The following is a 14,678-nucleotide window of genomic DNA, read 5'->3' on the forward strand; positions in this document are numbered from 1 at the left end:
TTAAGTAGAAAATACATTTAGGATTGCAAAGTCAATTTCTAAAAGAGTGTGTGTCATGTCTTCCTTTGCAATACTGGGTTGCAAAATGGAACTGTACTTACCCACCATAATGGGTTTTCTCCGTTATTTAAAAAATAAAAAACAAAAAACATGTAATAATAATAATACCCAACATTTAGGCAGAGCTTTCTTTGTGCCATTTTCCAAGCATTTTATATGCATTATTAGCTCATTTAATCTTCACAACAATCCTATGATGTACGAACTATTATTTCCATTTTGTAAGTGAAAACAGGCACTGAGATGTTAACTCATTTGCCCAAGATCACATAGCTAATTAAGTGGCAAGACAAGGATTCAAACCAGTTAGTATGGCTTCAAGTAAGGGCTCTTAACCGATATTCTATCATTGCCATTTAACTCATCATCATTACATACTGAAAATATTCTAATAGACATTTTTAAATCATATCTGCAATTTTACAAAGGAAAAATCACGATAGTCAAATTTAGCATTTTTTAACATCAAGAGGTAGGAAAAAAAAAAAGTCAAATTACCTGATTTAAAAAAATAGTTCAAATAGTTTTGACAATCCAATGAAAACATGTAAACTATGTAAAAAGTAGCTTTCTATAAAAATGCCTATACCAAAAAGTCATAAATGTGGCAATAGCTGTCTTGACAATCTTAATTTACTTTTTCCCCATGTCTAAAGATGTTTAAAAACTTTTCTTGATGGGTATAAGGCAATTTCTGATGAATAAATAAGACAAAGGTGAAATAGGATGCAATGAAATTTAAAATTTTTATGCACTGGGATTTTTAAAAAGAATTTTCCATATAAAATTTTCCATTCATACAAACTCTTTCAAAAATGAGTTAGGGAATAAAATACAGAGGAGACTCTAAGAAGAAAGAAGTGATGTTTGCCTGGCCAAAGCCCCCAAAGGATAAGGTAAATGTAAGAAATAAAACATTCTTTAATAATGAAGCAGGCAGATACTTAACAGTACAGAAGCCATTGGAATAATGATCTTTCACATAGGTCCTTAGAGCACTGTCACAGGATTCTCTCCAAGACTTCAGACCTCCATCTACGTCCTCTGGCTGGGGGTCACTTGCTTCTTTCCGTAAGTGATCAAACTTAAAGGAAATTTTGTTTCTTGGATCTAAAAATCTGCTATTCCCCAGGTCACCATGTTCTGTAATTAAGACCTTCCAAAGAATAATTACAAATATGAGTAATTGTAAAAAGACAGTTCTTGTCAAATTTTACAAAACAAATAAAAATTCTGAAGACAGTTAACTTTTCATTTAGACTTGAGTTTCTCTTCCATATTGATTTTTTAACAAAGTCACATTTTTTTTTAAATTTAATTTAATTTTTTAAGTAAACTCTACCCCCAACGTGGGGCTTGAACCCATGACCCCAAGATCAAGAGTAGTATGCTCTACTGACTGAGCCAGCCAGGTGCTCCTCAAGTCACATTTTTATTCTTTTTTCTTAAGATTTATTTATTTATTTGAGAAAGAGAGTTGAGGTTGGGGGGGAGAGGGAGACACTCAAGCAGACTCTGCGTGGAGCCTAACTAGGGGCTTATCTCACAACCCTGAGATCACGACCTGAGCTGAAATAGAGTTGGACGTTCAACCAACTGCACCACCCAGGCGCTCCTCACATTTTTGTTCTTATAAAAATATTACATTTATGGTTAAGCCACCTCTAAACCACAACATTTCCCCATCCTACCATTCATTTCTTGGTTTCTGTCTAATGTATTGCCAATGTATATACCTTATACATAGCTATAACAATAACTTATCTGTACACTTTTATATTCTTTTTTTACATATTTCATAAAACTTTCCCAGTCATTATACTTAGCATTTAAAATAGGTAATACATTCACATGGTTCAATAATGAAAAAATATATATAAAGTGAGATCTTTTTCTCACCTTTAACTCCTATTCACTAAATTCCTAATAAATTTCCTCTTCTCCACAAGGCAATTGATTTTATTAATTTAAAGCAAGGGTCAGCATGGCAGGTGCCACTTGTTTTTATAAAGTTTTATTGAACACAGCCCTGCTTGTTTGTTTTTGTATTGTCTATGGCTGCTTTCCTGCAACAGCAGGGTGGAGTAGTCACAACTGATCCCGTCCAGCAAAGCTGAAAATATTTACTCTCTGGCTCTTTAAAAAAAATTTGCCAATCCCTGATATATTCTTTCAGAGTTTCTTTTTTACAAATATAAGTATGGGGCGCCTGGGTGGCTCAGTTGGTTAAGTGACTGCCTTCGGCTCAGGTCATGATCCTGGAGTCCCGGGATCGAGTCCCGCATCGGGCTCCCTGCTCAGCGAGGAGCCTGCTTCTCCCTCTGACCCTCCCCCCCTCATGTACTCTCTCTCATTCTCGCTCTCTCAAATAAATAAATAAAAAATCTTAAAAAAAAAAAAAACAAATATAAGTATGAATATGTATTCTAACTTCCCACCCCTTTCTTTAACTCAAAAACTAGCATACTATACTATACTTAGTGTTACGTTTTTTTTTTTTTTTAAACTTAATATATCTAGAAGAACTTTCCCGATAAGTACTCTGAGAACTTTTTCGTTTTTGTTACAGTTGTATACTACACCATTGTATGGATATACAAAAATTTATTCAACCAGTCCTCTATTAATGGATAGTTGGGTTGTTTCCAATCTTTTGCTATTATGAACAATACTGCAACAAATGTCCTTGTATGTTCATTATGTACAAATTATGTATGTGTGCCAAGCACTCATGTGAGATAAATTCTCTGAAGGGGGACAACTATGTCAAAGGGAAAAATGTATTCATAATATGGACATGCATAATACAGGGTGTCATACCAAGTTACAAGCACATCATCAATAGAAATTTTAATTGGCATTTCTTTTCATTTTTTAAAGTCATTTTCTAGTTGAACTCTTTATTAAATAGGCAGATAAAATTTTGCATGTGTCAAGTTTCACTTATTTTTTCCTAATTTCCCATTTGTCTTTTGACACATTTACCATTTTTAATAATTACATATAATTTCACAATAGTGACATACCATAATATACTTAATCATTTCTGAATTGAAGGAGGTTTAAGCTACTTACAGTTTCCATTATTGAGAGTCACTATAAATTCTACCATAAATAAAATCTTCTGCTTAAAAAAAATTCTTTGGAAAGAATTCCTAGTTTTGAGATTCCTGTCCTTATTACTAGACTAACCTTTAAAAAACTTGCTTATAATGATGGTGGGAACCATGAATGTAACAGTTTCCTTAGTCTTACCCTCATAAAGCTTTCAAAAATCTTCACAATTCTCTAACTTTAAAAGGTAAATATATTCACATTAAATTTTAATCTGCATTTCCTTAATTACTACTTCGGGGCAATCTAACACTTGTCTTTCTTTTCTCTCTCTTTTTTTTTTTTTGATCTAACACTTTTCTAAGTATGCTTTGTTATTTCCCACTTGGGTGCAAGTGGTTCATGTCTGTTGTCTGTTTATTCACTGAACTCTTGGCATCACCCTTAGGTATCTGAATAACCTCTTTATCTATTATGCTTGAGAAACAGATTTACTCCTTTTTAAATCTTATTTTTAAGCCTTTTTATTATGCAACGGTCACTTTTTTTTTTTTTTAAGATTTTATTTATTTATTTGAGAGAGAGAGTGAGAGAGAGGAAGAGCACAAGAGGGGGGAGTGGGAGAGGGAGAAGCAGACTCCCTGCTGAGCAGGTAGCCCGATGTGGGACTCGATTCCGGGACTCCAGGATCATGACCTGAGCCGAAGGCAGTCGCTTAACCAGCTGAGCCACCCAGGCGCCCCTATTACGCAACGGTCACTTTCTTTTATAAACTTCTTTCTTTTAAGTTTTTATTTATTTCAGTGCTCTCTACATCCAATGTGGGGCTGAAAATCAAAATCCTGAGATCAAGAGTTGTGTGCTCCACTGACTGAGCCAGCCAGGCGCCTGCCTCCTTTTATGAACTTTCTAATGTTTCATCATTAAGTTATGATTTCCTTTCCATTTCCTACTAAATTTTTATGTTTTAAAAAAATATTTTACATTTAAACTCTACCTGGAATTAAGCAAAATGTACAGTTGGCACTGGAAATCAAAGTTAGATTAATCTCATAAATTTTATCAATTGTTTCCTTTTCCCTTCTGTTTTATGATACTTAGGGGCTTTCTGATTGTTGCCTTGTGTCTTTCATTAGTCTTCTTTCATTTGTTTATCTTGATCAGAATAATCTTGTATGGTCTATTTTTCATAGGAATTGTATGAAATCTATTTGAAAAACAAAGTTTCCATATCATTTTTCTTATTCAGATAAGCTTTCCTTATTATTTATACTTCTTATTCAGAAACATGGCATTTAAATCTATTTAATTTTCTATTTATTTCCTTGATTAAAGTGCATGTGTGTGAACTGTATTGCAGACTTTTGCTAGTTTCCAATCCAAATCTATTCTCTCCTTTCCCTTACTAACAAAACTGCAAAGATTTTCAAAAAGACAATGTTAAAAAAATGACACTTTCCAGCTAGGAATGACAGAGTAAAGGAGTTCTGTCAATAACTTATCAGTGGAAGTTGCTTCTGGAAAGGCCAGTAGCACTTTTTCCAACTTCCTTTTTCCCTTCCTGGAACATGGATTCAATGCCCTGAAATGGGGCAGCTCTCTTAAAGAGCGTGATAATGAGGGGTGCTTGGGTGGCTCAGTTGGTTGGGCGTCTGCCTTCAGCTCAGGTCATGATCCCAGGGACCTGGGATGGAGCCCCGTGTCGGGCTCCCTGCTCAGCGAGGAGCCTGCTTCTCCCTCTCCCCTCCTGCTTGCGAGTTCTCTCTCTCGCTATCTCTCTCTCTCAAATCAATCAAGCTTAAAAAAAAAAGAGCACAATAATGAAAACAACACCTATGGAAGGCAGAATAGAGAGCTGGAAGCAACTAGGATCTCTGATGATATGGTGGAGCTACTGTAACAGCTCTAATATTATCTCTGGACTTCTTATATGACAAAAATCTCTACTTAGTTAACCTACTGTAGTCAATTTTTATTATATGCAGGAGTGGCATCTATTTTATTTTTGTCTTATTTTTTCCTTTGTGAGTATGTGTGTTTTATGGCAGCTACTTTATTTTTTTTTAAGATTTTATTTTTAAGTAATCTCTTTACCCAACATGGTGCTCGAACTTAAAACCCTGAGATCAAGCACTGCATGCTCTACTCACTGAAACACCCAGGCGCGCCCCTATGGCATCTTTAATAATTTATACATCTTTCCTTGTTTTAGTGTCCAGTAATGGGTTTTTGTTGTTGCTGTTGTTATGGCTAAGAATGCAATCTCCTTTTGACTATATTTTAAGCTGGCTACTACTGGTACATGGGAATGTTCTTATAACATGTATCTGGACACATCTTATTTCAATAATTCCTCTCTTTCTGCAAGCAATTTTTATTTTTTCAGTATTTATCTTTTACACTTGTAATTAATCTATTTTCATTAAAATTCAGATAAGCAAAAATATAAACCAAAACAAAAACATATATATATAAACCAAAACAAACAATAAGCAAAACAAAATCTAGTAATCCTGTAATTCCAACACACAGAGTTAACATTTTGGTGTATATTTTCCCACATTTCTTTTTCTATGCACATGTATGTATCTTATAGTTTTGATTCTTAAGATGCATATGTCCTCCCATGACTTAACATTTCGTAAAATGGGATTCATCTTATACCTGATGGCATCTTAGGACTGTGTCATAGTTTAATTGGCAGTGTTTTTTCTTAGTGATACATAAAATAATGGTGCACTTTTCACAAAATTTAATATACAATGATTCTGGAGTGCTTCAGTGGCTCAGTTCATTAAGTGTCTGCCTTCGGCTCAGGTCATGATCCCAGGGTCCTGGGATCGAGCTCCGCATTGGGCTCTCTGCTTAGTGTAGAGCCTGTTTCTCCCTCTCCTTCTGCCCCTCTTCCCCACTCGTGCTTTCTCTTTCTCTCAAATAAATAAATAAAATCTTAAAAAAAAAAAAGATGCACTGATATATTAAGTTCACTTAAATATCTATTTAAAAAATAAACTAGCACAATTCTACATATGCTCCTTTATGTTCTAGCTTAATATATCACAAACATCTTCTCAGGTCAGCATTCCCAGATCAGTATTTATACTGGTTTTCAATGACTACATGGTATTTTGGTCTACAGATAATTAATTTAATGTTGGGCATTTAGATTGTTCCCAACTTTTCACTATTATAAACCTTGCTTCAAATAATCTTTTTAATACATTTACATACTTATTTTCCTAGGAGAAATTCTGCAGGTTTATGGGTTCAAAGAAGATTGAGACTTTAAAAAGCATTTGGTATTTAGTGACATATTGCCTTTGAAGTGTACATTAATGAATTTGCAAAGTCCTGTCATACAATGTTAATAACTATGATAATAATGGAAATATTTGCTTTGTTCCTCTATTTAAATAGGGATGCCTAGTTTCCTATACAATGTCAAATTTGATGTATCATGTTATTCTCACCAAGGAGAATTACATACAGCTATAAGATCTGTGTAAAACTCAACTCTTATTTTCACTATTTTATTAGGGGCAGCTCTCTTTTCCAGTCAAAGAAACTCCAAGTATTATGAGAGAGAGGAAGAATTTCCTAATATGTAGAACATTTACAAAAGCTATGAAAACTAAGACATGAATTTATTCAGCATCTTCTCTTCAGACATCTGCTTTGGTTTCTAAGATTTCTACTACCACCCAGGCACAGCCTACCAAAATGAACAGTCATTACCTGATCTTCATATCCTTCTATCTTCACAGGTGTGAACTGATCCATGTTATACTGGGCAAATGCACTGTTTTTTAAAAAGTAAAAAAAGGAGGGGGGAAGAATTATATATAAATACAAAGGTAATTCACATAATAGTGAAAGAGAATGTGAAAACACTCTCTGGTGCTCTTTCCCTTTCTCTCTAGGCAACTGTGTTTTCCTAATGCCTTCCAGCTTTCTGAAGGAACTCTTCTCCACAAAGATCTCAGATGTGCCCTAAACTCTGAAATTACCTTTTCCTCTCCACCCCTAGGCTCCAATATAACTCCCCCTTAGACTATTCCTAAGTTTTAAGAAATCCAGTTTTCATGAATTACCAATAGTTTTCATCATTTAGACAGAAGCTTTCAGTAATTCAAAAAAATCTTCAACTGATGCACATTTTAGCAATGCTGTCTTCTTTATTCTGGGCTCTCTAAGGTAGGGCAGGTAGGAAAGACCACAATTAAATGTACTGGAAGACATCTGACATGAGGAGAGGGTGAAGTAAGAGTTGAGCATGAGTCAAGTCTCCGATGAGAGTTTAAGGCAGAAGAGATTATCTGAAAAGGGGGATATGAATAATCAAAGTGCATGCCTAATATTATTGTTTACTTGTCCAGTGCTACATTTATAAAATTGCATTTTCAATGGCTCCCTAGTACATCTTACAAAGTAAGCAAAAAGGTAAAGTGAAAATAAATGGAAATAAGCTGCAGTGTAAAAAAGCATAATATACTTACAAAGTATCAGTCTTCTCAGAGAACTCTCTTGCCAAGGGAAGAGTTAAACACCTCTCCAGCCCAATTTTAACTTAGTAAAACACCTACTAGACCACTATTTTTAAGCAGACTATTAAATTCTTCCTAGACTTTTCAAGAGAAACCAAAGAAACAGATATTTAAAGCTAATCTTCAATCTTTTCATTTTAAGTTATTGTTGTGCTTTTTAATTAATATTTCCTCAGAACACCACAACCCAATTAACAAAATGAGTCCTCAACACAGTAGTTCTTCAGAAAGGAATATAAATTAAGTGTTCATGGAAGTGGATTTTTTTTTTTAGAAAGCTTAAGGAGTAAGGAATAAATAAGTATTCCATTCTAAAATACATCCTAAGATTATAGATTACAAATACCAACATCGAAATTTGGTAACATTTAATCCCATCTCAAGAAAATGGTATTTCCATTCTACCATTTGTGTGGGCCCAAAACTTGAGATCATCTTTGATTCTTCTTTCTCTCAAATTTCACATGCAATCCCATCAGCAAATCTTATAGGTTCTACCTTGAATACATATTCAGAATCTAATTCCTTCCCATCACCCTTACTACTACCACTCTAGTCCAAACCACCGCCATTTATCTCTGAACTACTGCAGTAAGTCTTCTAACTACGCATCTTCCTTCAATCTTTGCCCCCTGCATAGCAACCAGTGATTATTCTAAAATATAATCTCATCGAGTCATTCTCTGCTTAGAACACTAATAATCTGCTCTCTCTTTCACAATAAAATCCTCTCTTTAACATGGCCTACAACACCTTAGTTAGTCCAGAAGGGCTGGGAATTATCAGAGAATGGTTCTAGGGATCAGAAGCAAAGGCAGAAATCCAGGAAAGAGTAAATCCGAAGTTGTTCAGGCCTCCTTTATTTTATATAGAAGGCAATAATGTGAGGATGATGATTACTGAAACAACATTTATTGAACACTTACTATGAGGTCTATGGCCAAGGGACTGAAGCACCTCATTACAGAAAAAAAAAAACCTGAATTTTTCGTCCCTGTGGAAAATCAAATATTTGGGCATAAGACAGTTCTCCTTTAGTAAGAATGTTCTCTGAAAATCTAGAATCTGTAAGAAACAGAGTATTTATGAAAACAAAGCTTTATTGTCAGGGCAATTAAAGCATCTGAACTAAATACCAAGTTCTACTGTTACTCCTAATTGGAAATGGGACAACAGGCTTAAGATACAATCAGTCTTGGGTCTTGGCATTCCACTCCCCCATCTCCTCTTCAGCAGTACCTTATCACGTGAAGGACAGAGTAGATTTATTTTGGGTAGCAGGATATACTAAGACCAATATATGGCAGGCAAGGAACTTGCCCTGTGAAATAGTGAATTCCTTATTATTAGAAGCATTCAGATTGGATAATCATCTTTTGACAAAATGTAGAGAGGTTCTCTCAATGATAGAGCAGACATAGACGGGTTGAACTAGCAAATCATGAATGCCTTTTTCTATGGCATTCTGTGCATCTAAGAGAAACCAGCATTAGAATGTATCTTTGGTGTGTGCCTAAATCAATGCATAATTAGAGTATCATTCATGATGACAATTATAGTGATGCTGTACAAATGTTAGGGTTTGCGGAATCTGGTCCCAAAATGAGGTTCAAAAGAGCAGCACGGACAGGGCAGAAGATGACTGTTTCCCAGGTAGCAGCTCTTAAGATAGTTTTCTATAGCTAAAATCTAAACCAACTGATTATCACACCAAATGCTTTTATGATAATTATTTGTTGCTCTACATCAAAATCCTTGTCCAATCCTCTTTACCCCACCCTTTCCCAGTCATTATCCTTTTCTGGTTTCCCCTTTACAAAGGAACTCTGGGCCAATTACATAGACAGTAACTGAAAGAGAATTTTGTATGTAAAGGAAAGTAGTGATAAAGCCAGATAACAGGGGGCCTTGAAAGCTAGACAGTGTTTAGATTTGAAGAAAACAAAAACACACATCACTGTAATGTTTTTGAGGACAAAGATAAAATGAAAATGGTATTTTCATTTAATTAGCCTGATAGTGATAAGGAATCAATGACTAGGTTGAATAACCATGCTATTATTCTATAGTTAATTCTATTAAGGCACTTTATGAATATCTACTATTTTGTGGCAATTTGAGAACATTATTCCTCAACAGCAGCCTAATTTTTCTATAGCTAGCGTTTAAAAAAAATTCAACATGAACTAAAAGGAGTATAGAAGAAACCCTAACAGCTCATATTAAGCTCTGCTTTAATAGGGAAGATCTGGGCAAAAAGAAAAATAAAAAAAATAAGATCACATATAATAAGTTTAAAGGAAGTAAACAACATGGCATGTTTTCTCCAAGTAAAAAAATACAACTAAAACTGCTAAAACCAACTGCTTTATACTGAAGTATTCTATTTTAAACTTAGTTTTCAGGGTACAAATTTATTATCAACATAGTTTATCCAAAATTAAAATAAAGATATAAGTGGATCTTGAATGATACTTACTGTGCTGCCCCTTCCCTGAGGAGATTGTCATTATTAAGCAGTAGCCGGACATCTGAGGAAAAAACATTAAAAGATGCTAAAATATTCAATAGAGGACAAACTTCAGAAATTTTTTAGTATATGTGCTGCCGAAGCGAGCACAAACTTCAGAAATTTTTTAAAAATTAGGCTTTGCAAAGTTAGTTTTCAGATATATGTACACAAAGAAATTCTTTTTAGTTTTTAAATATTTTTGACAGAGAGAGAGAGAACACACAAGCAGGGGGAGCAGCAGGCAGAGGGAGAAGCAGGCCTCCTGTGGAGCAGGGAGCCCGATGCGGGGCTCCATCCCAGGACTCTGGGATCATGACCTGAGCCGAAGGCAGACGCTTAACCGACTGAGCCACCCAGGTGCCCCTACATAGAAATTCTAAAAAACACAAATGAACAGATGCTAATGTTCATAAATTTGCATGTAATTATTTGTGGTACAATAATCCAACAATAACTTCTCAAAGAATTATTCATAGCAAATGAAAAACATGGTTTAAAGAAAATTATAGTTAGGACTGTTAATTTTGTATCTAAAGAATCCTTTAAAATGAGATTAAGAATTGGAGGCTTTTCTATCAACATCACACCAAGAAAGCTGGGCAAAATTCAGTCAGTGGCAGTGCAATTGGCAAATATATTTTTCTATGAAGCATCTAATGTAGGGGACTATATCCTTTTAAAAAGCTGTGTGTCAAGAGTCTAGTCACTCTTCTTTTAGAAGAGAAGGGTCCTTGTCACATAAGAAACTACCAAGCATTAACTCCAACAGGGAAGACTAATCATAAGCCAAAGGCCACTGACTCTTAGGGCTTCTGAAAGAAGAGGCTGGCGGAGGCCAGTGTGTAGCATGCCAGTAAAAACCAGCCCTCATGCCATAAGTAGCTTGCCAATTTTTTTTTTTTAGTTGCTTGCCAATTCTTAATCTAATGCTTTCATATCAATTATTCTCATGATATTCCTGTAAAGTACATTCAGTTGTCAGAAATAAAACAAGGGACTTCTAACTACAAAGGCTATTAATTTTGTTAAGACAAGAATTTATTTGAGCTAATCAGCTGGATAAAGTTCAAGTCGTAGGAAAATTTCCTAAAAGCTCAGTTGTTGAAAATTTGTATTTGGTTGATATGGAAAAAAGACCAGAGAAAACAAGGCTGCATTTGTTTCTCTTGCTATTAGTGTTCAAAATCTACAAATAAGTCTATAAGGAACAATGTCTGGATTTATTTCTATTGTATTATTTACTCCTTATAGTAAATGTTTATATGTTCTCCTGGTTACTCTTTCTCTACATCATTAATTTTTATCGGTGGAGATTGCTGATTGTTCTATGATGTATGGGGCTCTGGACCAAGTACAGATGAATATCACATAGTTCCTCTTAAGTAGGTAGCCATCTAATGTAAAACTAGAATTTCAAAATAAATGTTTGCTCAAATGAGCCAAGATGCACGAAGAACTTTACAATGAATTTAACAACTTAAAATGGGATTGTAAGGGTGCCTGGGTGGCTCAGTCGTTAAGCGTCTGCCTTTGGCTCAGGTCTTGATCCCAGGGTCCTGGGATCGAGCCCAGCATCGGGCTCCCTGCTTGGCGGGAAGCCTGCTTCTCCCTCTCCCTCTCCCCTTGCTTGTGTTCCCTCTCTCGCTGTGTCTCTGTCAAGTAAATAAATAAAATCTTAAAAAAAAAAAAAATTTAATTAAAAAAATGGGATTGTAATGATTGATTTTTTTTTTTTAAATATTTTATTTATTTATTTGACAGAGAGAGACATAGCGAGAGAGGGAACACAAGCAGGGGGGAGAAGCAGGCTTTCGGCTGAGCAGGGAGCCCCATGCGGGGCTCGATCCCAGAACTCTGGGATCGTGACCTGAGCCGAAGGCAGACACCCAACAACTGAGCCACTCAGGTGCCCTGTAATGATTGATTTTATCATGGAGTTCAAGATGCCTCATCCACATTTTTCATTCTATATTACATTAAGCCAGTGAATAGCACAGAAGGTTATAAATGTATTGGAACAGTGGTTCCCAAACTGGCTGTGACTCAGAATCACCCAGGAGAACTTGATAAAACAGATTACCCAATTCCACCTCAGATCTAATGAATGAGAAATCTTAAGAGAATGGTAATGCTGGAAGCTGTATATGTAACAAGCTTCCCAGATACAGTAAGTTCAGCCCCAATGGATTTAGAAAGTGTCCTATATGTATTACGGGCACATCTTGAATGAAAGCACTGCAGAAGCTTAAGCTATGACTTATAATGATAGATATAAAATTATGAAAACAATTTAATATTGCTTCTCTATTTAATCATATTAAACTACTTTAAATAATTTCTCACATAAGATAGGTATCCTAATTTATGGGTTAAGAATTTGCTTTTGACTCAGACCTAGGTTTGAATTCTTGCTCTGACACTTCACTAGCTAGGTGGCATTGGATAAGTTATTTTCACCTGTTTGAATCTTGATTTCCTTAGCTATAGCTATAATGTGCTGTAAGGATTAAAAGAGATAGCTTATATATAATTAAGGAGAGCTTAAAATACTAATGTTTACTCACCATTGAACACTTCATTAAATTCCCCTGGGGGCGCATGAGTGATGAATTTAGCAGCTATGCGTACCTAAAGAGAAATAAATAAAATAAGAGTAATATATAAAAGAAGGAATTAACAGATTACAAAAATTTCTTCACATTCCTTGAAATAACACTTTCTGTTTAAACCTTTACTGTTTAGTAGCAAAATTTTTTTTCACAAAATATCCCAAAACTTTTATCATCAATATAGGTTGTCCTGATTTGGGGATATCCATGCTGCTTTGATTTTTAATTTTTCTTTAAAAAGTTGAATAATCCGTTTTTGGTCAAAATACACTACAGTCATAGCTTTGCCCAGTCCAGTGGCAGTATCATAGCCAATGAGGTTTATCCGAGGCACAATTATTGCTAATTTAAAACTTTTCCCAAAATATACCAGAGTCACAAAAAGAGAAAGCTATGATCCTAATCTCTTATAAACATTTAAGCAAAACTAAATAAAATATGAGTAAGCTGGCAGGATACCAAATTGTGTTTATAGTGTTTATCCCAATGCAAGGATGGGTTCAATACTAATAAATCATATAAAGAAGCAAACCCTTGCGATTCTCTTAACTCATACTGGGAAAAAAAGACAAAATTCAACACTCAAGTATCATAAAACAACAACAAAACTACTAATTCTGGGTAGGAATAAATTTCTTTAACTTGAAAAAGGATTATCTACCAAAATTCTACAGCATACCTAATAATGATGCAACAATGCAAGCAGTGTCCCTAATTTTAAAAACAAGACAAAGATGACTTCTATCACCTAAACTATTAAATGCTGTACTAAAGGTTCTAAAGAATACTATCGACAATATTTCTTCTAAATCCCTCTCCTGACTCCATTGCCATTCTACTTTTCTGGATCTCCTATTTGAGATGGATGCTGAAATCTTTGGATCTAACTTGCATATCTCATTTTTTTCTCGTATATTTTTATCTTCTTTTGTCATTTTATACTTTATTTGGCGAGAAGGCCTCAAAGCTCCATTTTTCAATTCACAAAAATGCTCTTCAGTTACGTCTATTTTGCTATTCAGATAATTATTTTAACTATTCTACTTTTAATTTCCATGACTTTTATTTTTGTGTGTATAATAATCTCTTGAGTCTCCTTGAGGGTATTAACTGCACTGACTTTAAAGTCTTGCTCTATGGACTGTTTCCTAAGAATTTAGATCTACTTTTTGTTTGAGTTTGGTGCTTTTCTTTCGTAGCACTGGTTTTCCACAAATGTTTGGTGTTCCTCCTTGAATTTAATTTAGCTTATCTGTTCTGTTTACCTGCAATTTGTCTCTAGTGATCACAGGGGAGGGAAGGAGTAGACTCGCTGCTGGGTATGAGCAGATTAATTTCTGAGTGAGCTTCATAAGGGCCAGAGGCTACCTGAGGTATTGCCCTGCCTCTCTGCTCTCAGTGCTCATTCTCAACGCTATATATATGTATTTTTTAAAAAGATTTATTTATTTATTTATTGAGAGAGAGAGAGAGAGAGAGAGCACAAGTAGGGGGAGCGGCAGAGGGAGAGGGAGAAACAGGCTCCCCAAGCAGGGAGCCAGATGTGGGGCTCGATCCCAGGACCCTGAGATCATGACCCAAGTCTAAGGCAGATGCTCAACCAACTGAGCCACCCAGGTGCCCCTCAATGCTATATTCTGAGGACAAATGCATTTCTGTCTGTAGTTTAGGCCAAATGGGAGAGAAAAGAGGAGCCAAGTGGTACAGTTAGCTTACAGAACAGTTCCCCAATTAATCTACACCAAGACTCAGAAGAGTCCTTTCTTTTTTGCTCCTTAAATAAAGTTCTTCCAAATGGCTCCCACTTCCATAACAGTTTTCTTTCACGTGTTTTGGGTTATGATTTCTTCTGATCTTACTTTTGCCCCCTATGTATTTACCATTCTGCTTTCTTTCTAT

General features: G+C 35.2%; 1 protein-coding gene and 1 non-coding gene across 4 annotated transcripts in view; one reads left to right on the forward strand and one right to left on the reverse strand.

Annotated features, from left to right (window-relative positions):
* The window catches only part of CAPZA1 (capping actin protein of muscle Z-line subunit alpha 1), a 50,152-nt gene that overhangs the window by 12,554 nt on the left and 22,920 nt on the right, over positions 1-14,678 (reverse strand). For all 3 annotated transcript variants that reach the window (XM_045896959.3, XM_045896960.3, XM_045896958.3), the window contains exons 2-5: positions 12,735-12,798; positions 10,138-10,189; positions 6,850-6,913; positions 1,010-1,216 (exon numbers count right to left, since the gene is read on the reverse strand). In XM_045896959.3, the coding sequence (XP_045752915.1) occupies positions 1,010-1,216; positions 6,850-6,913; positions 10,138-10,189; positions 12,735-12,798 (387 nt within the window). The remainder of the gene's footprint in view (positions 1-1,009; positions 1,217-6,849; positions 6,914-10,137; positions 10,190-12,734; positions 12,799-14,678) is intronic.
* LOC123860580 (U4 spliceosomal RNA) lies at positions 13,065-13,200 on the forward strand. The gene has a single exon (XR_006794714.2). It is a non-coding gene; the product is annotated as a U4 spliceosomal RNA (small nuclear RNA).

Source organism: Mirounga angustirostris, unplaced genomic scaffold, assembly GCF_029215605.1.
Source record: "Mirounga angustirostris isolate CCGP_5_RB_7025 unplaced genomic scaffold, mMirAng1.0.hap1 SCAF_4, whole genome shotgun sequence".
NCBI classification, from domain to species: Eukaryota; Metazoa; Chordata; class Mammalia; order Carnivora; family Phocidae; genus Mirounga; species Mirounga angustirostris.